Source organism: Oncorhynchus masou, chromosome 11 (assembly GCF_036934945.1).
Source record: "Oncorhynchus masou masou isolate Uvic2021 chromosome 11, UVic_Omas_1.1, whole genome shotgun sequence".
Taxonomy (NCBI): domain Eukaryota; kingdom Metazoa; phylum Chordata; class Actinopteri; order Salmoniformes; family Salmonidae; genus Oncorhynchus; species Oncorhynchus masou.
In genome coordinates this window covers 38,068,641-38,082,900 of record NC_088222.1, presented here as the reverse complement: position 1 = coordinate 38,082,900, position 14,260 = coordinate 38,068,641, and the positions used below count along the sequence as shown (strand labels likewise).

General features: G+C 41.2%; 1 protein-coding gene across 1 annotated transcript; it reads left to right on the top strand.

Annotated features, from left to right (window-relative positions):
* The first annotated feature begins 1,142 nt into the window (after positions 1-1,142).
* LOC135548639 (hexokinase-2-like) lies at positions 1,143-13,807 on the top strand. Its single transcript, XM_064978448.1, has 11 exons — positions 1,143-1,278; positions 1,546-1,656; positions 3,680-3,842; positions 4,121-4,269; positions 6,952-7,071; positions 7,356-7,451; positions 7,734-7,833; positions 8,456-8,639; positions 8,795-8,950; positions 9,252-9,485; positions 9,961-13,807. Exons 2-11 carry the CDS (start codon positions 1,546-1,548, stop codon positions 10,151-10,153), a joined length of 1,506 nt encoding a protein of 501 aa, XP_064834520.1. The 5' UTR covers positions 1,143-1,278; the 3' UTR covers positions 10,154-13,807.
* The last annotated feature ends 453 nt before the right edge of the window (positions 13,808-14,260 follow it).

Below are 14,260 nucleotides of genomic sequence, written 5' to 3'. Positions count from 1 at the left end.
ACAGAGCTTGAGAGGATCTGCAGAGAATCGGAGAAACTCCCCAAATACAGGTGTGCCAAGACTCAAGGCTGTAATCGCTGCCAAACGTGCTTCAATAAAATACTGAGTAAAGGGTCTGAATAAATAAAACAGGCTGTAATGTAATAATAAAATATGGAAAACGTCACGGGGTCTGAATACATTCCGAATGCACTGTATATGGAGCAAATATATATGCTTTGTGTACAGTTGAAGTCGGAAGTTTACATACACCTTAGATAAATACATTTAAACTCAGTTTTTCACAATTCCTGATATTTAATCCTATAAATTCTCCGTCTTAGGTCAGTTAAGATCACCACTTTATTTTAAGAATGTGAAATGTCAGAATAATAGTAGAGAATGATTTATTTCAGCTTTTGTTTCTTTCATCACATTCCCAGTGGGTCAGAGGTTTACATACACGCAATTTGTATTGCCTTTAAATTGTTTAACTTGGGTCAAACGTTTCGGGTAGCCTTCCACAAGCTACCCACAATAAGTTGGGTGAATTTTGGCCCATTCCTCTGACAGAGCTGATGTAACTGAGTCAGGTTTGTAGGTCTTCTTGCTCGCACACGCTTTTTCCTTTCTGTCCACAAATGTTCTATAGGTTTGAGGTCAGGGCTTTGTGACGGCCACTCCAATACCTTGACTTTGTTGTCCTTAAGCCATTTTGCCACAACTTTGGAAGTATGTTTGGGGTCAATGTCCATTTGGAATATTATATATTCACATAATTGTCTTGCTTCATGATGTCATCTATTTTGTGAAGTGCACCAGTCCCTCCTGCAGAAAATAACCCCCACAACATGATGCTGGCTTATCTAGAGAGAAATGCCAGTTGCATCATTTTATGGATTGTATTCATTATGCTCTCTAGCCTTTATGTCATTTTTTGTGTTTATACTGTATGTGTAATACATGAACTAAGATTAATTTATGAATAAGTCTGGCTACATGAGGAAGTTAATGGAAATTATTACCAAAATATCCTTTTGAATGAAATACAATATGTGTAATGAATGCGCAAATCACAAAGTGCAACTATCCCCACCTCAATGAATTGACTAATTGTAGCCTACAAGATAATATATAGTAATCACGTGAAGGCATTTTGTGTCATTTACATACCCGTTCTAGAGGTGGGTGTATCATCACCGTTCCAAGGCGAACTCATGTGCAACTGTTTTGCAGGAAGTTGATGCAAGTCTGAACATTGCTGTGAAGACACGAATTTGTCGATTTAATCCACCAAAGGTTAGTCTAATTCTTTAAACTAACTGTCGTTATTATTGGTCTTTAGTAGAATTTTCTGTCATATTTCCTAAAATAGTTGAAAAGGCTACAGAAGTTAGAAGGCTACAGAAGTGAAGACTACTGATTTGACACACAGAGCACATTATTGGGTCTTGAGATAGAAATTGAATAGTCAATATGGTACTGTACTGTAATTGCAAAAGTGACACAATGAAAATAGTTTTCTCTGCTAAAGATTACTAACATGTCCCCTATGTGTGTGTCCAGATGAGTTCCACAGATACCAATGCCAAGAGCGACGACCCTGTCCCCAAGGGGGCCAGACTGAGCCGGGCCGTCGCAAACCTGGACACCATCCCCCCAGACACCCTCAGTGAGGTACACCTGCTGCCTCCACGGGACGTCCCATAGAGACACACATAACCTCTGACCTTTCTCCTCTTATACTAGACCTGGGTTCAGATATATGTATTTGATTATTTGTTATTTAAATACACATTTTCTGTGTATTTGAGTATTTTCTAATAATGTGGCCCAAATCAACTACGTTTCTTATAAATGAAGGTATTTTCAAATACCTGGGAGTGTATTTGAGTCAGTGTATTTGAGTATTTTCAAATAGTTTCCATTTGTATTTCCAGATACTTTCCAATATTAAACTATGTGTTTTTTCAAATACAAATATCTAAAATGCTTACTTTCAAATGTTTTTCTAAGTAATTGAAATACCCTAAACAGTATTTGAACCCAGGTCTTATACACAGTAGAGGGGACTTATTTGAGTGTACTCTGTCTAATGTCTCAAGGCACTTGTATTGATATCTCATAGTTTGAACATAATCACATTCCTCTTTGTCTCTCTGGTTCTAATAGCTAGTCCCCTCACGGCGTAACCCATAATAATGCCTCATCGCTTTTGTCCACATTTTGAAAAGGTGTGTGGGACACTGGTTAAGTACAAGAGGATCATTTATGTGACGTGTGACGTGTGATGTGTGTGTCTGTTCTGGTTCGGCATCTCTCTCCTGGCTTTGTTTATGTGTTTTATCCAGTCAATGGCATCTTTCTTGATGTTATGATTCAGCTGTACAGTAGGTGTTTGTGAAAAATGCAATCATATTTCTTAAAGTGGTTGCAATTATAGTGCTATCAAGTCTAAACCCATCAAATAATCAAAATGAACCACATTGTCATAGTCATGGAGGAACTGAGGCTGCTGTTATCATGCAGAGACAGGAGACGCTGATCTACCTGCATGATCTCTACCTCAGCCTTGCTGTCCCCTGCCAGGGCATATTTCACAACAGCCTTAAACTGAGCCTGAGTGAGAGAGAGGGGCGGGGGGAGAGAAAGAGAGGAAGGCCTCAAACATTTAAGGAAGAGGAAAAGAGAAGCATGTAGAGGTGCAATTGTGTGTAATATCTTCAGAGGTCTGTAATGTGTTGATGACAGACTACGTTCGACCAAACAACACCAGCTTTCTTCCTGTGGAATGGAACGTTTCCTATTGTGCCCATTTTCTGGTTCAGGTTATACCCCTGTTGACTGATAAAGTCAGACATTAGTCAGTGCTGAAAGTTGCCAATGACATTACAATTATAATTTGTATTTTACCAGGTTAGTCTCATTGAGATGAAATCTCTTTTGCTAGGGGGCCCTGAATTAACATGGGTAAATAAAATGGCCCACCTGGATGAATTAAGATGTACATGTATTGTAAATATAGTTCACTTTTTCCAGTAATTATGTTTTATTGTCACATACACTGGATAGGTAAAGTGAAATGTGTTGTTTTACATGGTCAGCCATAGTAGCACGGCATTCCTGGAGAAAATTGATTTTCTTGTTCACCTTGTCAGCTCCCAATGCTCTAACCGCTAGGCTACCTGCCGTACCCTGGTTTCTCCAGACAATATATCTTTGTCATCATAATCGGCTTTACAACATTTATTCAGGATTACAGTACAACATTTCATGAAGGGAACATAAAAGGAGGATTAAATCATCTTGCGAATCATCCAGTAACATTAACATGATATATTTCTTTAACTGGAGATGTAATATTACAGACAGAGAATTGCTCTGTTGTGGACAGCTGATGGACATTGCCACCTTGTGGGGAAACCTGCCTTTCTTCATGCTGGCTATACTGGTCGTCTTGATTTACACGCCATAATGTCCTTGGTTATGAGGAGTATCTTTCCCATAGATGACATTGACAATGATATCCTTCCCCTGAAATTGAAATATCAATTTGGGTTGGGGTAAATTCCATTTCAATTTAGTCAATTCAGAAAGTAAACTGAAATTCAAATTCCTATTTCCGTTATTGAAAAGCAATTTTAGTTGAAACTTTCTGAATTGAAATGGAACTGACTCCTGATATCAATCCCTCTCATAGGTAGAAGAGTGTCTGAGGCCTTTCCGTCTCTCTTTGGAGAAGCTGCAGGACGTGTCATCTCGCCTGAGGAAGGACCTGATCAGAGGGCTGGGCAAACACACACACTGCCGGGCCCCCGTCAAGATGCTGCCCACCTTTGTGAGGGCAACACCTGATGGGAGAGGTACAGTACTGTAATCTGTATTCCTTAAAGTCTCTCCATAGTATGCACCTGTGAGGGTATAGGCCTTGGTTGAGACCTGTACTTTAGTAACCTAATAGGCATACCATTCACCAGACAGCCTCTCACCCAGACTGAGGGGCCCAGTCTGAAATTAATCTATAGACCCCAACACACTTCTTCATGTCCTCTTGTAGATATGATGGATTATTGATCGTTGATTTTGGGCTGAGCAAATTGGCCAACAGTAAAAAATTTCTTGAATTGATTGGTCCCCACAGAGAAGGGGGACTTCCTGGCTCTAGACCTGGGCGGGACTAACTTCCGGGTGCTGTATGTCCGTGTGGTGGAGGAGATGCAGAAGCTCCTGAAGATGGACAGTAAGATCTGTACCATCCCCCAGGAGATCATGCTGGGGACGGGAGAACAGGTGTGTGTGTTTAGGATTTACATGTTTGTACAGCTGATCTCATCCCACCCCTCCCATGGGGCGGTCATTCTCTAACCCCAGGTGGGAACAGTGCCTGTAAATCCCTCTGATGTTACAATTTCTTACTTTGTAAACATAGACTTTCAATGGTTCATTAAATCTAACTTCAACTACAAATATTAAACATTAGCTGGGAAACCGGCTGTCTGTCAGCTACAAAATCCCACTTAAACTGAGAATTTAACATGAACATTCTCATGTGAGAATAAACTACTTTATATTTTACTGTACTTTATGATGATTTAAAGAGTAAGCTTGTTTGATAAAATGCAATAACAGAAACCAGAATTATTCTGGATTAGTGATGAACTGGAACGCTATTCAGTTAATAAGGGTTCCTGGTTGCAAGTTTTATTTCCAAATCTTGGAAGATGTGTTCAGAGAAATTGTATAATTGAGAGATTTTTGTTTTGTGTTTCAATTGTTTTTTATATCACTAGGAATGCAAATGTACTGTTTATGTACGTATGTACAGTACCAGTCAAGAGTTTGGACACAGCTACTCATTCAAGGGTCTTTCTTTATTTTGACTATTTTCTACATTGTAGAATAATAGTGGAGATGTCTAAACTATGAAATAACACATAAGGAATCATGTAGTGAACAAAAAAGTGTTAAACAAATTAAAATATATTTTATATTTGAGATTCTTCAAAGTAGCCACTCTTTGCCTTGATGACAGCTTTGCACACTCTTGGAATTCTCTCAACATCACCTGGGTTGCTTTTCCAACAGTCTTGAAGGAGTTCCCACATATACTGAGCACTTGTTGGCTGCTTGTCCTTCATTCTGCAGTCCAACTCATCCCAAACCATCTCAATTGGGTTGAGGTCTGTGATTGTGGAGGCCAGGTCATCTGATGTAGCACCCCATCACTCTCCTTCTTAGTCAAATAGCCCATACACAGCCTGGAGGTGTGTTGGGTCATTGCACTGTTGAAAAACAAATTATTGTCCCACTAAGCGCCATCCAGATGGGATGGCATATCACTGTAGAATGCGGTGGTAGCCATGCTGGTTAAGTGTGCCTTGAATTCTAAATAAATCACAGACAGTGTCACCAGCAAGGCACCATCACACCTCCTCCTCCATGCTTCACGGTGGGAACCACATATTCAGAGATCATTCTTTAGCTACTCTGCGTCTCACAAAGACATGGCGGTTGCAACCAAAAATCTCACATTTGTACTCATCAGACCAAAGGACAGATTTCCATCAGTCGAATGTCCATTGCTCGTGTTTCTTGGCTGAAGCAAGTCTCTTCTTATTATTGGTGTCCTTTAGTAGTGGATTCTTTGCAGCAATTCGACCATGAAATCCTGATTCACGCAGTCTCCTCTGAACAGTTGATGTTGAGCATTTATTTGGGCTGCAATTTCTGAGGCCGGTAACTCTAATGAACTTATCCTCTGCAGCAGAGGTAACTCTGGGTCTTCCTTTCCTATGGCGGTCCTCATGAGAGCCAATTTCATCATAACGCTTGATGGTTTTTGCGACTACACTTGAAGGAACTTTCAAAGTTCTTGAAATGTTCTGCATTGACTGACTTTAATGTCTTAAAGTATGATGGACTGTCCCGATGGACACCTCTCGGGTGGTGCAGTGGGCAAGGGCGCTGTACTGCAGCGCCAGCTGTGCCACCAGAGACTCTGGGTTCGCACCCAGGCTCTGTCGTAACCAGCCGCGACCGGGAGGTCCGTGGGGCGACGCACAATTGGCATAGTGTCGTCCGGGTTAGGGAGGGTTTGGCCAGTAGGGATATCCTTGTCTCATCGCACACCAGCGACTCCTGTGGCGGGCCTGTGCACGCTAACAAAGGTTGCCAGGTGCACGGTGTTTCCTCCGACACATTGGTGCGGCTGGCTTCCGGGTTGGATGCGCGCTCTGTTAAGAAGCAGTGCGGCTTGGTTGGGTTGTGTATCGGAGGACGCATGACTTTCAACCTTCGTCTCTCCCGAGCCCGTACGGGAGTTGTAGCGATGAGACAAGATAGTAGCTACTAACAATTGGATACCACGAAAAATGTTTTTTTTTTTTTTTTTTTTTACTTTAATTTTTTTTAAAGAAGGAAAGAATTTCCACAAATTAACTTTTAACACCTGATAATTGAAATGCATTCCAGGTGACTACCTCATGAAGCTGGTTGAGAGAATTCCAAAAGTGTGCAAAGCTGTCATCAAGGCAACGGTGGCAACTTCGAAGAATCTCAAATATAAAAACTTTTTTGGTCACTACATGATTCCATATGTGTTATTTAATAGTTTTGATGTCTTCACTATTATTCTACAATGTAGAAAATAGCAAAAAAAATAAAGAAAACCCTTGAATGAATAGGTGTGTCCAAACTTTTGACGGGTATCTATTTACGTGTGTACAGACTTTGCCAGGTCTCCTCAGGTTTTGACGGATGAAAGCTATGCACAGTTTCTAGAGAAAACCTTACGTCTGACTAGACGCCAACCTTGCTTAATTAATTAAAAGCGAACATCACTTTTTGACAGGATGAATCAGTATCCTTTACTAAAGCACCCAGGATATTTGCCATCAATATTAAGCTATTAAATAACACTAATGCCACTGTGAGATTTTGACTCATTTGGGATTTCTCTCTTTTTATCTCCAGTTGTTTGACCACATCGCTGCATGCCTGGCTGAGTTCCTGGAGTCTCTGGAGCTGAAGGATCAGACTCTGCCTCTAGGCTTCACCTTCTCCTTCCCCTGCGAGCAGAAAGATATCGACAAGGTCAGTCACACTGCCCCAGAGACACACATACAACAATTATCCATACAAAAAGGAGACATCTGCACGCTTCAATACAGCAATTAAAACATAAACCAGGGGGAGGCATCTCATTCAGTCAGGACTGATATGAGTAGGACATTTTCCGTCCGGTCCCCAGTGGAAAGACAGTCGAGTAGCATCAAGAATGTCATTCAAGGATAGTTATGTTGTGGTGGTCAATTCCCATTTTAATTGTGTAACACACTGTGTGAGAATACTGTAGCTAATGGGACCTGAACTTCCAGAGCTTCCTGATCCACTGGACCAAAGGCTTTAACTGTTCCGGAGTGGTAGGAGAGGACGTTGTGAGGTTACTGAGAGAAGCCATCCACAGGAGAGGGGTGAGTCTATAGGCCTCTTTGAACCATACAACTATCATCATTATTGCAAGATACAACTATCGCCACTTCTCCCCAAAAAATGTTTTACTAAATGAAAAACGTTTAATGTTATTACTACGGTATTATATAGTTAATATTGGCACACAATTGTGTATTTTACAGATAGGTACTTGTAACTTTTGCCTGAAGTGGTACCCTCAAACTTCTCTTCCTCTCTCTCTCTCTCTCTCTCTCTCTCTCTCTCTCTCTCTCTCTCTCTCTCTCTCTCTCTTACTCCCTTAGGATTATGACATTGGTTCCGTTGCCATGGTGAATGACACGGTGGGGACCATGATGAGCTGTGGATACAGGGACCAGAGCTGTGAAATTGGCATGATCATTGGTAGGTAGCGCCTAACTTTACTGCAGCCACACTACTGCAACCATTGAATTAGAGAAAATAACACAAATAAAAGCATAATATGAGATGTGTCCCATTTAGTCTAGCAAGTGAAGGAGAGGGTGACTGTCGTAACCATATATAACAGTAATAGTATCATGTTATTAAAAGAACACATGCATGTAGGTTAGGAATGTCAAGGATAACCATGGAGAGTCATATTTGGGCTCCCAAGTGGCACAGCAGTCTAAGGCACTGCATATCAGTGCTAGAGGCGTCATTACAGACCTCGTTTCGATTCCAGGCTGAATCACAACCGGCCGTGATTAGGAGACCCATAGGGCGGCGCACAATTGGCCCAGCATCATCCGGGTTAGGGTTTCCCCGGGGTAGGCCGTCATTGTAAATAAGAATTTGTTCTTAACTGACATGCCTAGTTAAATAAAGGTTCAATAAATAAAAAATATATACAGTGTATATATCTTGAAACACATCATGTAGTTTCTAGCACTTTCACACTGCAATGGCTCCCTCTGCTGGAGATGATGGCAACATGGTTTTGTGTGAGTGCATGTGCCTATGTGTTTGCATGTGTTTCTGTCTGACATTGTCTTTGCCTCCCCAGGGACGGGGACGAATGCATGTTACATGGAGGAGATCAAAAACGTGAAGAGAGTAGAGGGGGAAGACGGCCGCATGTGCATCAACACAGAGTGGGGGGGATTTGGAGACGACGGATCCCTAAAGGACATCCAGACTGAGTTTGACCTGGTGGTGGATCAAGACTCACTCAACCCAGGCGTGCATGTGTATGTGTTTTTAATTCATGACCAGTTGAAAGTACATAGCTAAAGTACATAAAATACAGCTATGACTGTAACTTCTATGCTTGGCTCTCTTGACTACATCCTGGCCCATTTATCGACTCTCTGTTGTATGCTTGTGTGTCTGTCTCTGTATCCAGCTTTGAGAAGATGATCAGTGGGATGTACCTGGGAGAGATAGCCAGGCTGGTGTTGGTGAAGCTGGCTCGGGACAAGCTACTGTTTGGAGGAGATCTATCAGTGGCCTTGCTCACACAGGACAGCTTTGAGACCAGATTCATCTCCGAGATAGAGGAGTGAGTGACAGACACGCCATGCTCTTATGTGTCATATATCTACTTACACAGATCCTAAATATAGCAGTTATTTTTAAATATGAATGTGCTACATAATACAGAAGCTTCCATTGTGTAGCAATGAGAAAAAGGAGGTGTCTTTACAACTATATTATACCATTTACCATCAATAGGCCTTCTCAGTCTGTTTAATCCTTAACAACCTATCTATTTGAAATCCATGTATGTCACTTATATCAGCTTGCATTCATACCAAAGTATATTGATGGATGACTTAACTGACGAGTGTTGCTTGTCTCAGGGAGAACACAGGACTGCAGAAGGCCCAGGAGATTCTGTCAAAGCTAGACCTGCCTGCCGGGCCTGTGGACTGTCAGATTGTGCGTCTGGTGTGTGACTCTCTCTCCACACGCTCGGCCCAGTTGTGTGCCACTGCCTTGGCAACCATTGCCAACCGTATCCGTGTCAACCGTGGACTGGACCATCTAAGCACCACAGTGGGGGTGGACGGCACAGTATACAAGAAACACCCCAAGTATGTTCACCTCAAATAGAAATTATATGACGTTTTTCACAGGGTTATTTCAGTGAAAAGATACTAAATCCTGCTTTTATTTGTCACTTGATTGAATGGAGGATATCCTCTTGTGCTGCCGTAACTGTGGATTTCCTGCCTTATTTTCCTTAGTGTATTCACAAGTGGCTGAATTTCAATATCTCAGTCTTACCACTATCCTCCCTTCCTAAAGTGAATTATATTCCTCTCTCAACCTTAACCCTACCTTTCCACTCTCTCTGTCTAAATGCAGGAATTTCACATGATGGAAGTATTTAATGGAATAAGCTATTTAGTGTCAAGTGAGATTGTATTTAGTGTCAGGTGAGATTAAACTCTCAGGACCTATGTCAGTGTCAGGTGTCCAGGTAACCATACATTGATTTAACTATCCCCCTGTCTCTCTCAACACGCTCCCTGCCCCCCCCCCCCCCCAAACAATTTTCCCCTCCAGCTTCAGTGAGAAGCTCCAGGAGACTGTACGCATCCTGGCCCCCAAGTGTGATATCACTTTCCTCGTCTCCGACGACGGCAGCGGGAAGGGAGCTGCCATGGTAACGGCAGTGGCACAGAGGCTGGCCATGCAGTCCCGGATACTAGAGGACATCGATGGAGAGGAGGAAGAGGAGGAGGATGAAGAAAATTAAGCCATGTATTTGACCAGACAACTTGAAATGCAGCACCATGAAAATGTCCCCCTCAAATGCTTTTGTCATAGACAAAGATTGTAAGGTAGGGGAGACCAGGGAACAAAGTAGGATATAGTCTACTTTTAGTCTTTAGCTTATTTGTGAAAATATTATTTGAGTTAGATTTATAATATTTTTATACAAACATAGTGCATTCGGAAAGTATTCAAACGCCTTAACTTTTTCCATATTTTGTTGTGTTACAGCCTCATTCTAAAATTGATTAAATACCCCATAAGGACAAAGTCAAAACAGGTTTTAAAAATGTTTGCAAATTTATTCAAACAAAAAAACAGAAATATCACTTTTACATAAGTACTCAGACCCTTAACTCAGTACTTTGCTGAAGCAACCTTGGCAGCAATTACAGCCAGGAGTGTTCTTGGGTATGAAGCTACAAGCTTAGCACAGCTCTATTTGGAGAGTTTCTCCTATTCTTCGCTGCAGATCATCTCAAGCTCTGTCAGGTTGGATGGGGAGCGTCGCTGCATAGCTATTTTCAGGTCTCTTTAGAGATGTTCGATCGGGCTCAAGTCCGGGCTCTGGCTGGGCCACTCAAGGACATTCAGAGACGTGCGTTGTCTTGGCTGTGTGCTTAGGGTTGCTTTCCTGTTGGAAGGTGAACCTTCGCCCCAGTCTGAGTTCTTGAGCGCTCTGGAGCAGGTTTTCATCGAGGATCACTCTGTACTTTGCAACATTTATGTTTCTCTCGATCCTGACTAGTCTCCCAGTCCCTGCCACAGCATTATGCTGCCACCCTCATGCTTCACCGTAAGGATGGTATTGGCCAGGTGATGAGCGATGCCTTGTTTACTCCAGACGTGATGCTTGGATTTCAGGCCGAAGAGTTCAATCTTGGTTTCATCAGACCAGAGAATCTTGTTTCTCATGGTCTAAGAGTACTTTTGGTGCCTTCTGGCAAACTCCAAGCAGGCTGTCATGTGCCTTTTACTGTGGAGTCGCTTCCTTCTGGCCACTACCATAAAGGCCTGATTGGTGGAGTGCTAAAGAGATGGTTGTCCTTCTGGAAGGTTCTACCTTCTCCATAGAGGAACTCTGAAGCTCTGTCAGAGTGACCATCGGGTTTTCGGTCACGTCTCTGACCAAGGCCATTCTCCCCTGATTGCTCAGCTTGGCCGGGCGGCCAGCTCAAGCAAGAATCTCAATGGTTCCAAATTTTATTCATTTAAGAATGATGGAGGCCACTGTGTTCTTGGGGACCTTCAATGTTGCAGAAATTGTTTGGTACCCTTCCCCAGATCGGTGCCTCAACACAATCCTGTCTCAGAGCTCTTTGGACAATTCCTTTGACCTCATGGCTTGGTTTTTGCTCTGACATGTACTGTCATCTGTGGGACCTTATATAGACAGGTGTGTGACTTTCCAAATCATGTCCAATCAATTGAATTTACCACAGGTGGAATCCAATCAAGTTGATGATCAATGGAAACAGGATGCACCTGACCTCAATGTCGAGTCTCATAGCAAAGGGTCGAATATTTACACTACCTTTCGAAAGTTTGGGGTGACTTAGAAATGTTGTTGTTTTAGAACGAAAAGCACATTTTTTGTCCATTAAAATAACATCAAATTGATCAGAAATACAGTGTAGACATTGTTAATGTTGTAAATGTCTATTGTAGCTGGAAACTGCAGATTTGTTATGGAATATCTACATAGGCGCCCATTATAAGCAACCATCACTCCTGTGTTCCAATGGCATGTTGTGTTAACTAATCCAAGTTTATCATTTTAAAAGGCAAATTGATCATTAGAAAACCCTTTTGCAATTATGTTAACACAGCTGAAAACTGTTGTTCTGATTAAAGAAGCAATAAAACTGTCCTTCTTTACATTAGTTGAGTATCTGGGGCATCAGCATTTGTGGGTTCAATTACAGGCTCAAAATGGCCAGAAACAAAGGACTTTCTTATGAAACTCGTCAGTCTATTCTTGTTCTGAGAAATGAAGGCTTTTCCATGCGAGGAATTGCCTACAAACTGAAGATCTGGTACAACGCTGTGTACTACTCCCTTCACAGAACAGCGCGAACTGGCTCTAACCAGAATAGAAAGAGAAGTGGGAGGCTCCAGTGCACAACTGAGCAAGAGGACAAGTATATTAGAGTGTCTAGTTTGAGAAACAGATGTCTCACAAGTCCTCAACTGGCAGCTTCATTAAATAGTACCTGCAAAGCACCAGTATCAACATCAATAGTGAACAGGCAAATCCAGGATGCTGGCCTTCTAGGCAGAGTTCCTCTGCTCAGTGTCTGTGTTCTTTTGCCCATCTTAATCTTATCTTTTTATTGGACAGCCTGAGATACGGCTTTTTCTTTGCAACTCTGCTTAGAAGGCCAGCATCCCGGAGTTGCCTTGTCACTGTTGACGTTGAGACTGGTGTTTTGCTGTCATCAAGGCAAAGGGTGGCTACATGGAAGAATCTCAAATATAAAATATTTTGACTTGTTTAACACTTTTTTGGTTACTACATGTTTCCATGTTTCGGCAGGGTAGCCTAGTGGTTAGAGCGTTGGACTAGTAACCGGAAGGTTGTGAGTTCAAACCCCCGAGCTGTGAAGGTACAAATCTGCCGTTCTGCCCCTGAACAGGCAGTTAACCCACTGTTCCCAGGCCGTCATTGAAAATAAGAATGTGTTCTTAACTGACTTGCCTGGTTAAATAATGGTAAAATTAAAAATATATATATATATGTGTTATTTCATGGTTTTATGTCTTCACTATGATTCTACAATGTAGAAAATAGTAACAAATAATGAAAAACCCTTGAATAAGTAGGTGTCCAAACTTTTCACTGGTACTTATGTTGAGATACATAGGGAATGTTCCATAGGTCAATAATCAATAAAGAGAATATTTCGAATTCTGCCTGAGAAAAAAAATGTTGGTCAATAAAACAAAGAAATATTAATGGATTTAAGCAAAACTTCCAATGCAAGTAGATATACTAACCAAACATTAGCATATTGAATAATAGTGGTTTCTAATTTGAGTTATTTAGTTGTTACTTTGTGTCCTCATGCCAGAGTGTTAGTTCAGCCTTTTGTGAACTAACACTCGCAATTAATGTTTTACCCCTTACTAGCTCTGACTTTGCTGATAGCTACTTTATTGAGTAAAAATGTACTTACTATGACTGTGATATGTGGTTGTCCCACTTAGCTATCTTTAGATGAATGCACTAACTGTAAGTCACTCTGAATAAGAGCCTCTGCTAAATGACTAAAATGTTCAATGCACATGCCCTGTGTGACTTTGTGCCCCGGTCTCCTCAACATGCTAAAAAACTCACTCACTTTCTTGTAACCTACTGTATGGAAACTCAAATAATGAAATCATGAATTAATTCAACCTACTGTATGCATGCATGACTGTAAGTCGCTTTGGATAAAAGCATCTGCTGAATGGCATATATTATTATATTATTCTTACAATGTTCAACTTCTCTCTTTTTTACAGTATCGTTTTTTAAATACAGTTATATTGACAACGGCAATGCAATATTTTCTGTATTACATGGTCAACTTTCAAGGGGGAAATTATCTTATTTCTGAACCTGCTGTATGTGAAATTAAAATAATGTTTAAAAACATGTATTAGTATATATCATTTTATACTAGAATGAAAACTTTGAATTGGGATTATCTCACTGTATTTAGTATATTTTTAGACCAGATACTATAACACTGCAGCCGTATTGAAATGGCAGCTTGTTCATACAATTACTATCTTGGAGTACACATTTATGAATTTCATGGTCAAGCCAAATATAAGTTCCACAGAATGGAAAGGTACACGTGCTCACTCCCCCTGTCGGAGAAACTAGAGGAACATCAGGTTATTCAATTAAAGTTTTCAGCAAAATTATAAAACTATAGAATATTCAGACACTCCAATTGACAGACCACGTGTTCAGAAAGTGTTGCAAATTAAAGATGGCTAGCATGATACAGATACAATGTTGCAATGTCAGTTTCCTTGCACCCCCAGTAGGCTAGTAGTTACAATGTTGCACTGCCGAATGTAACAACTATCACGTGTTCGA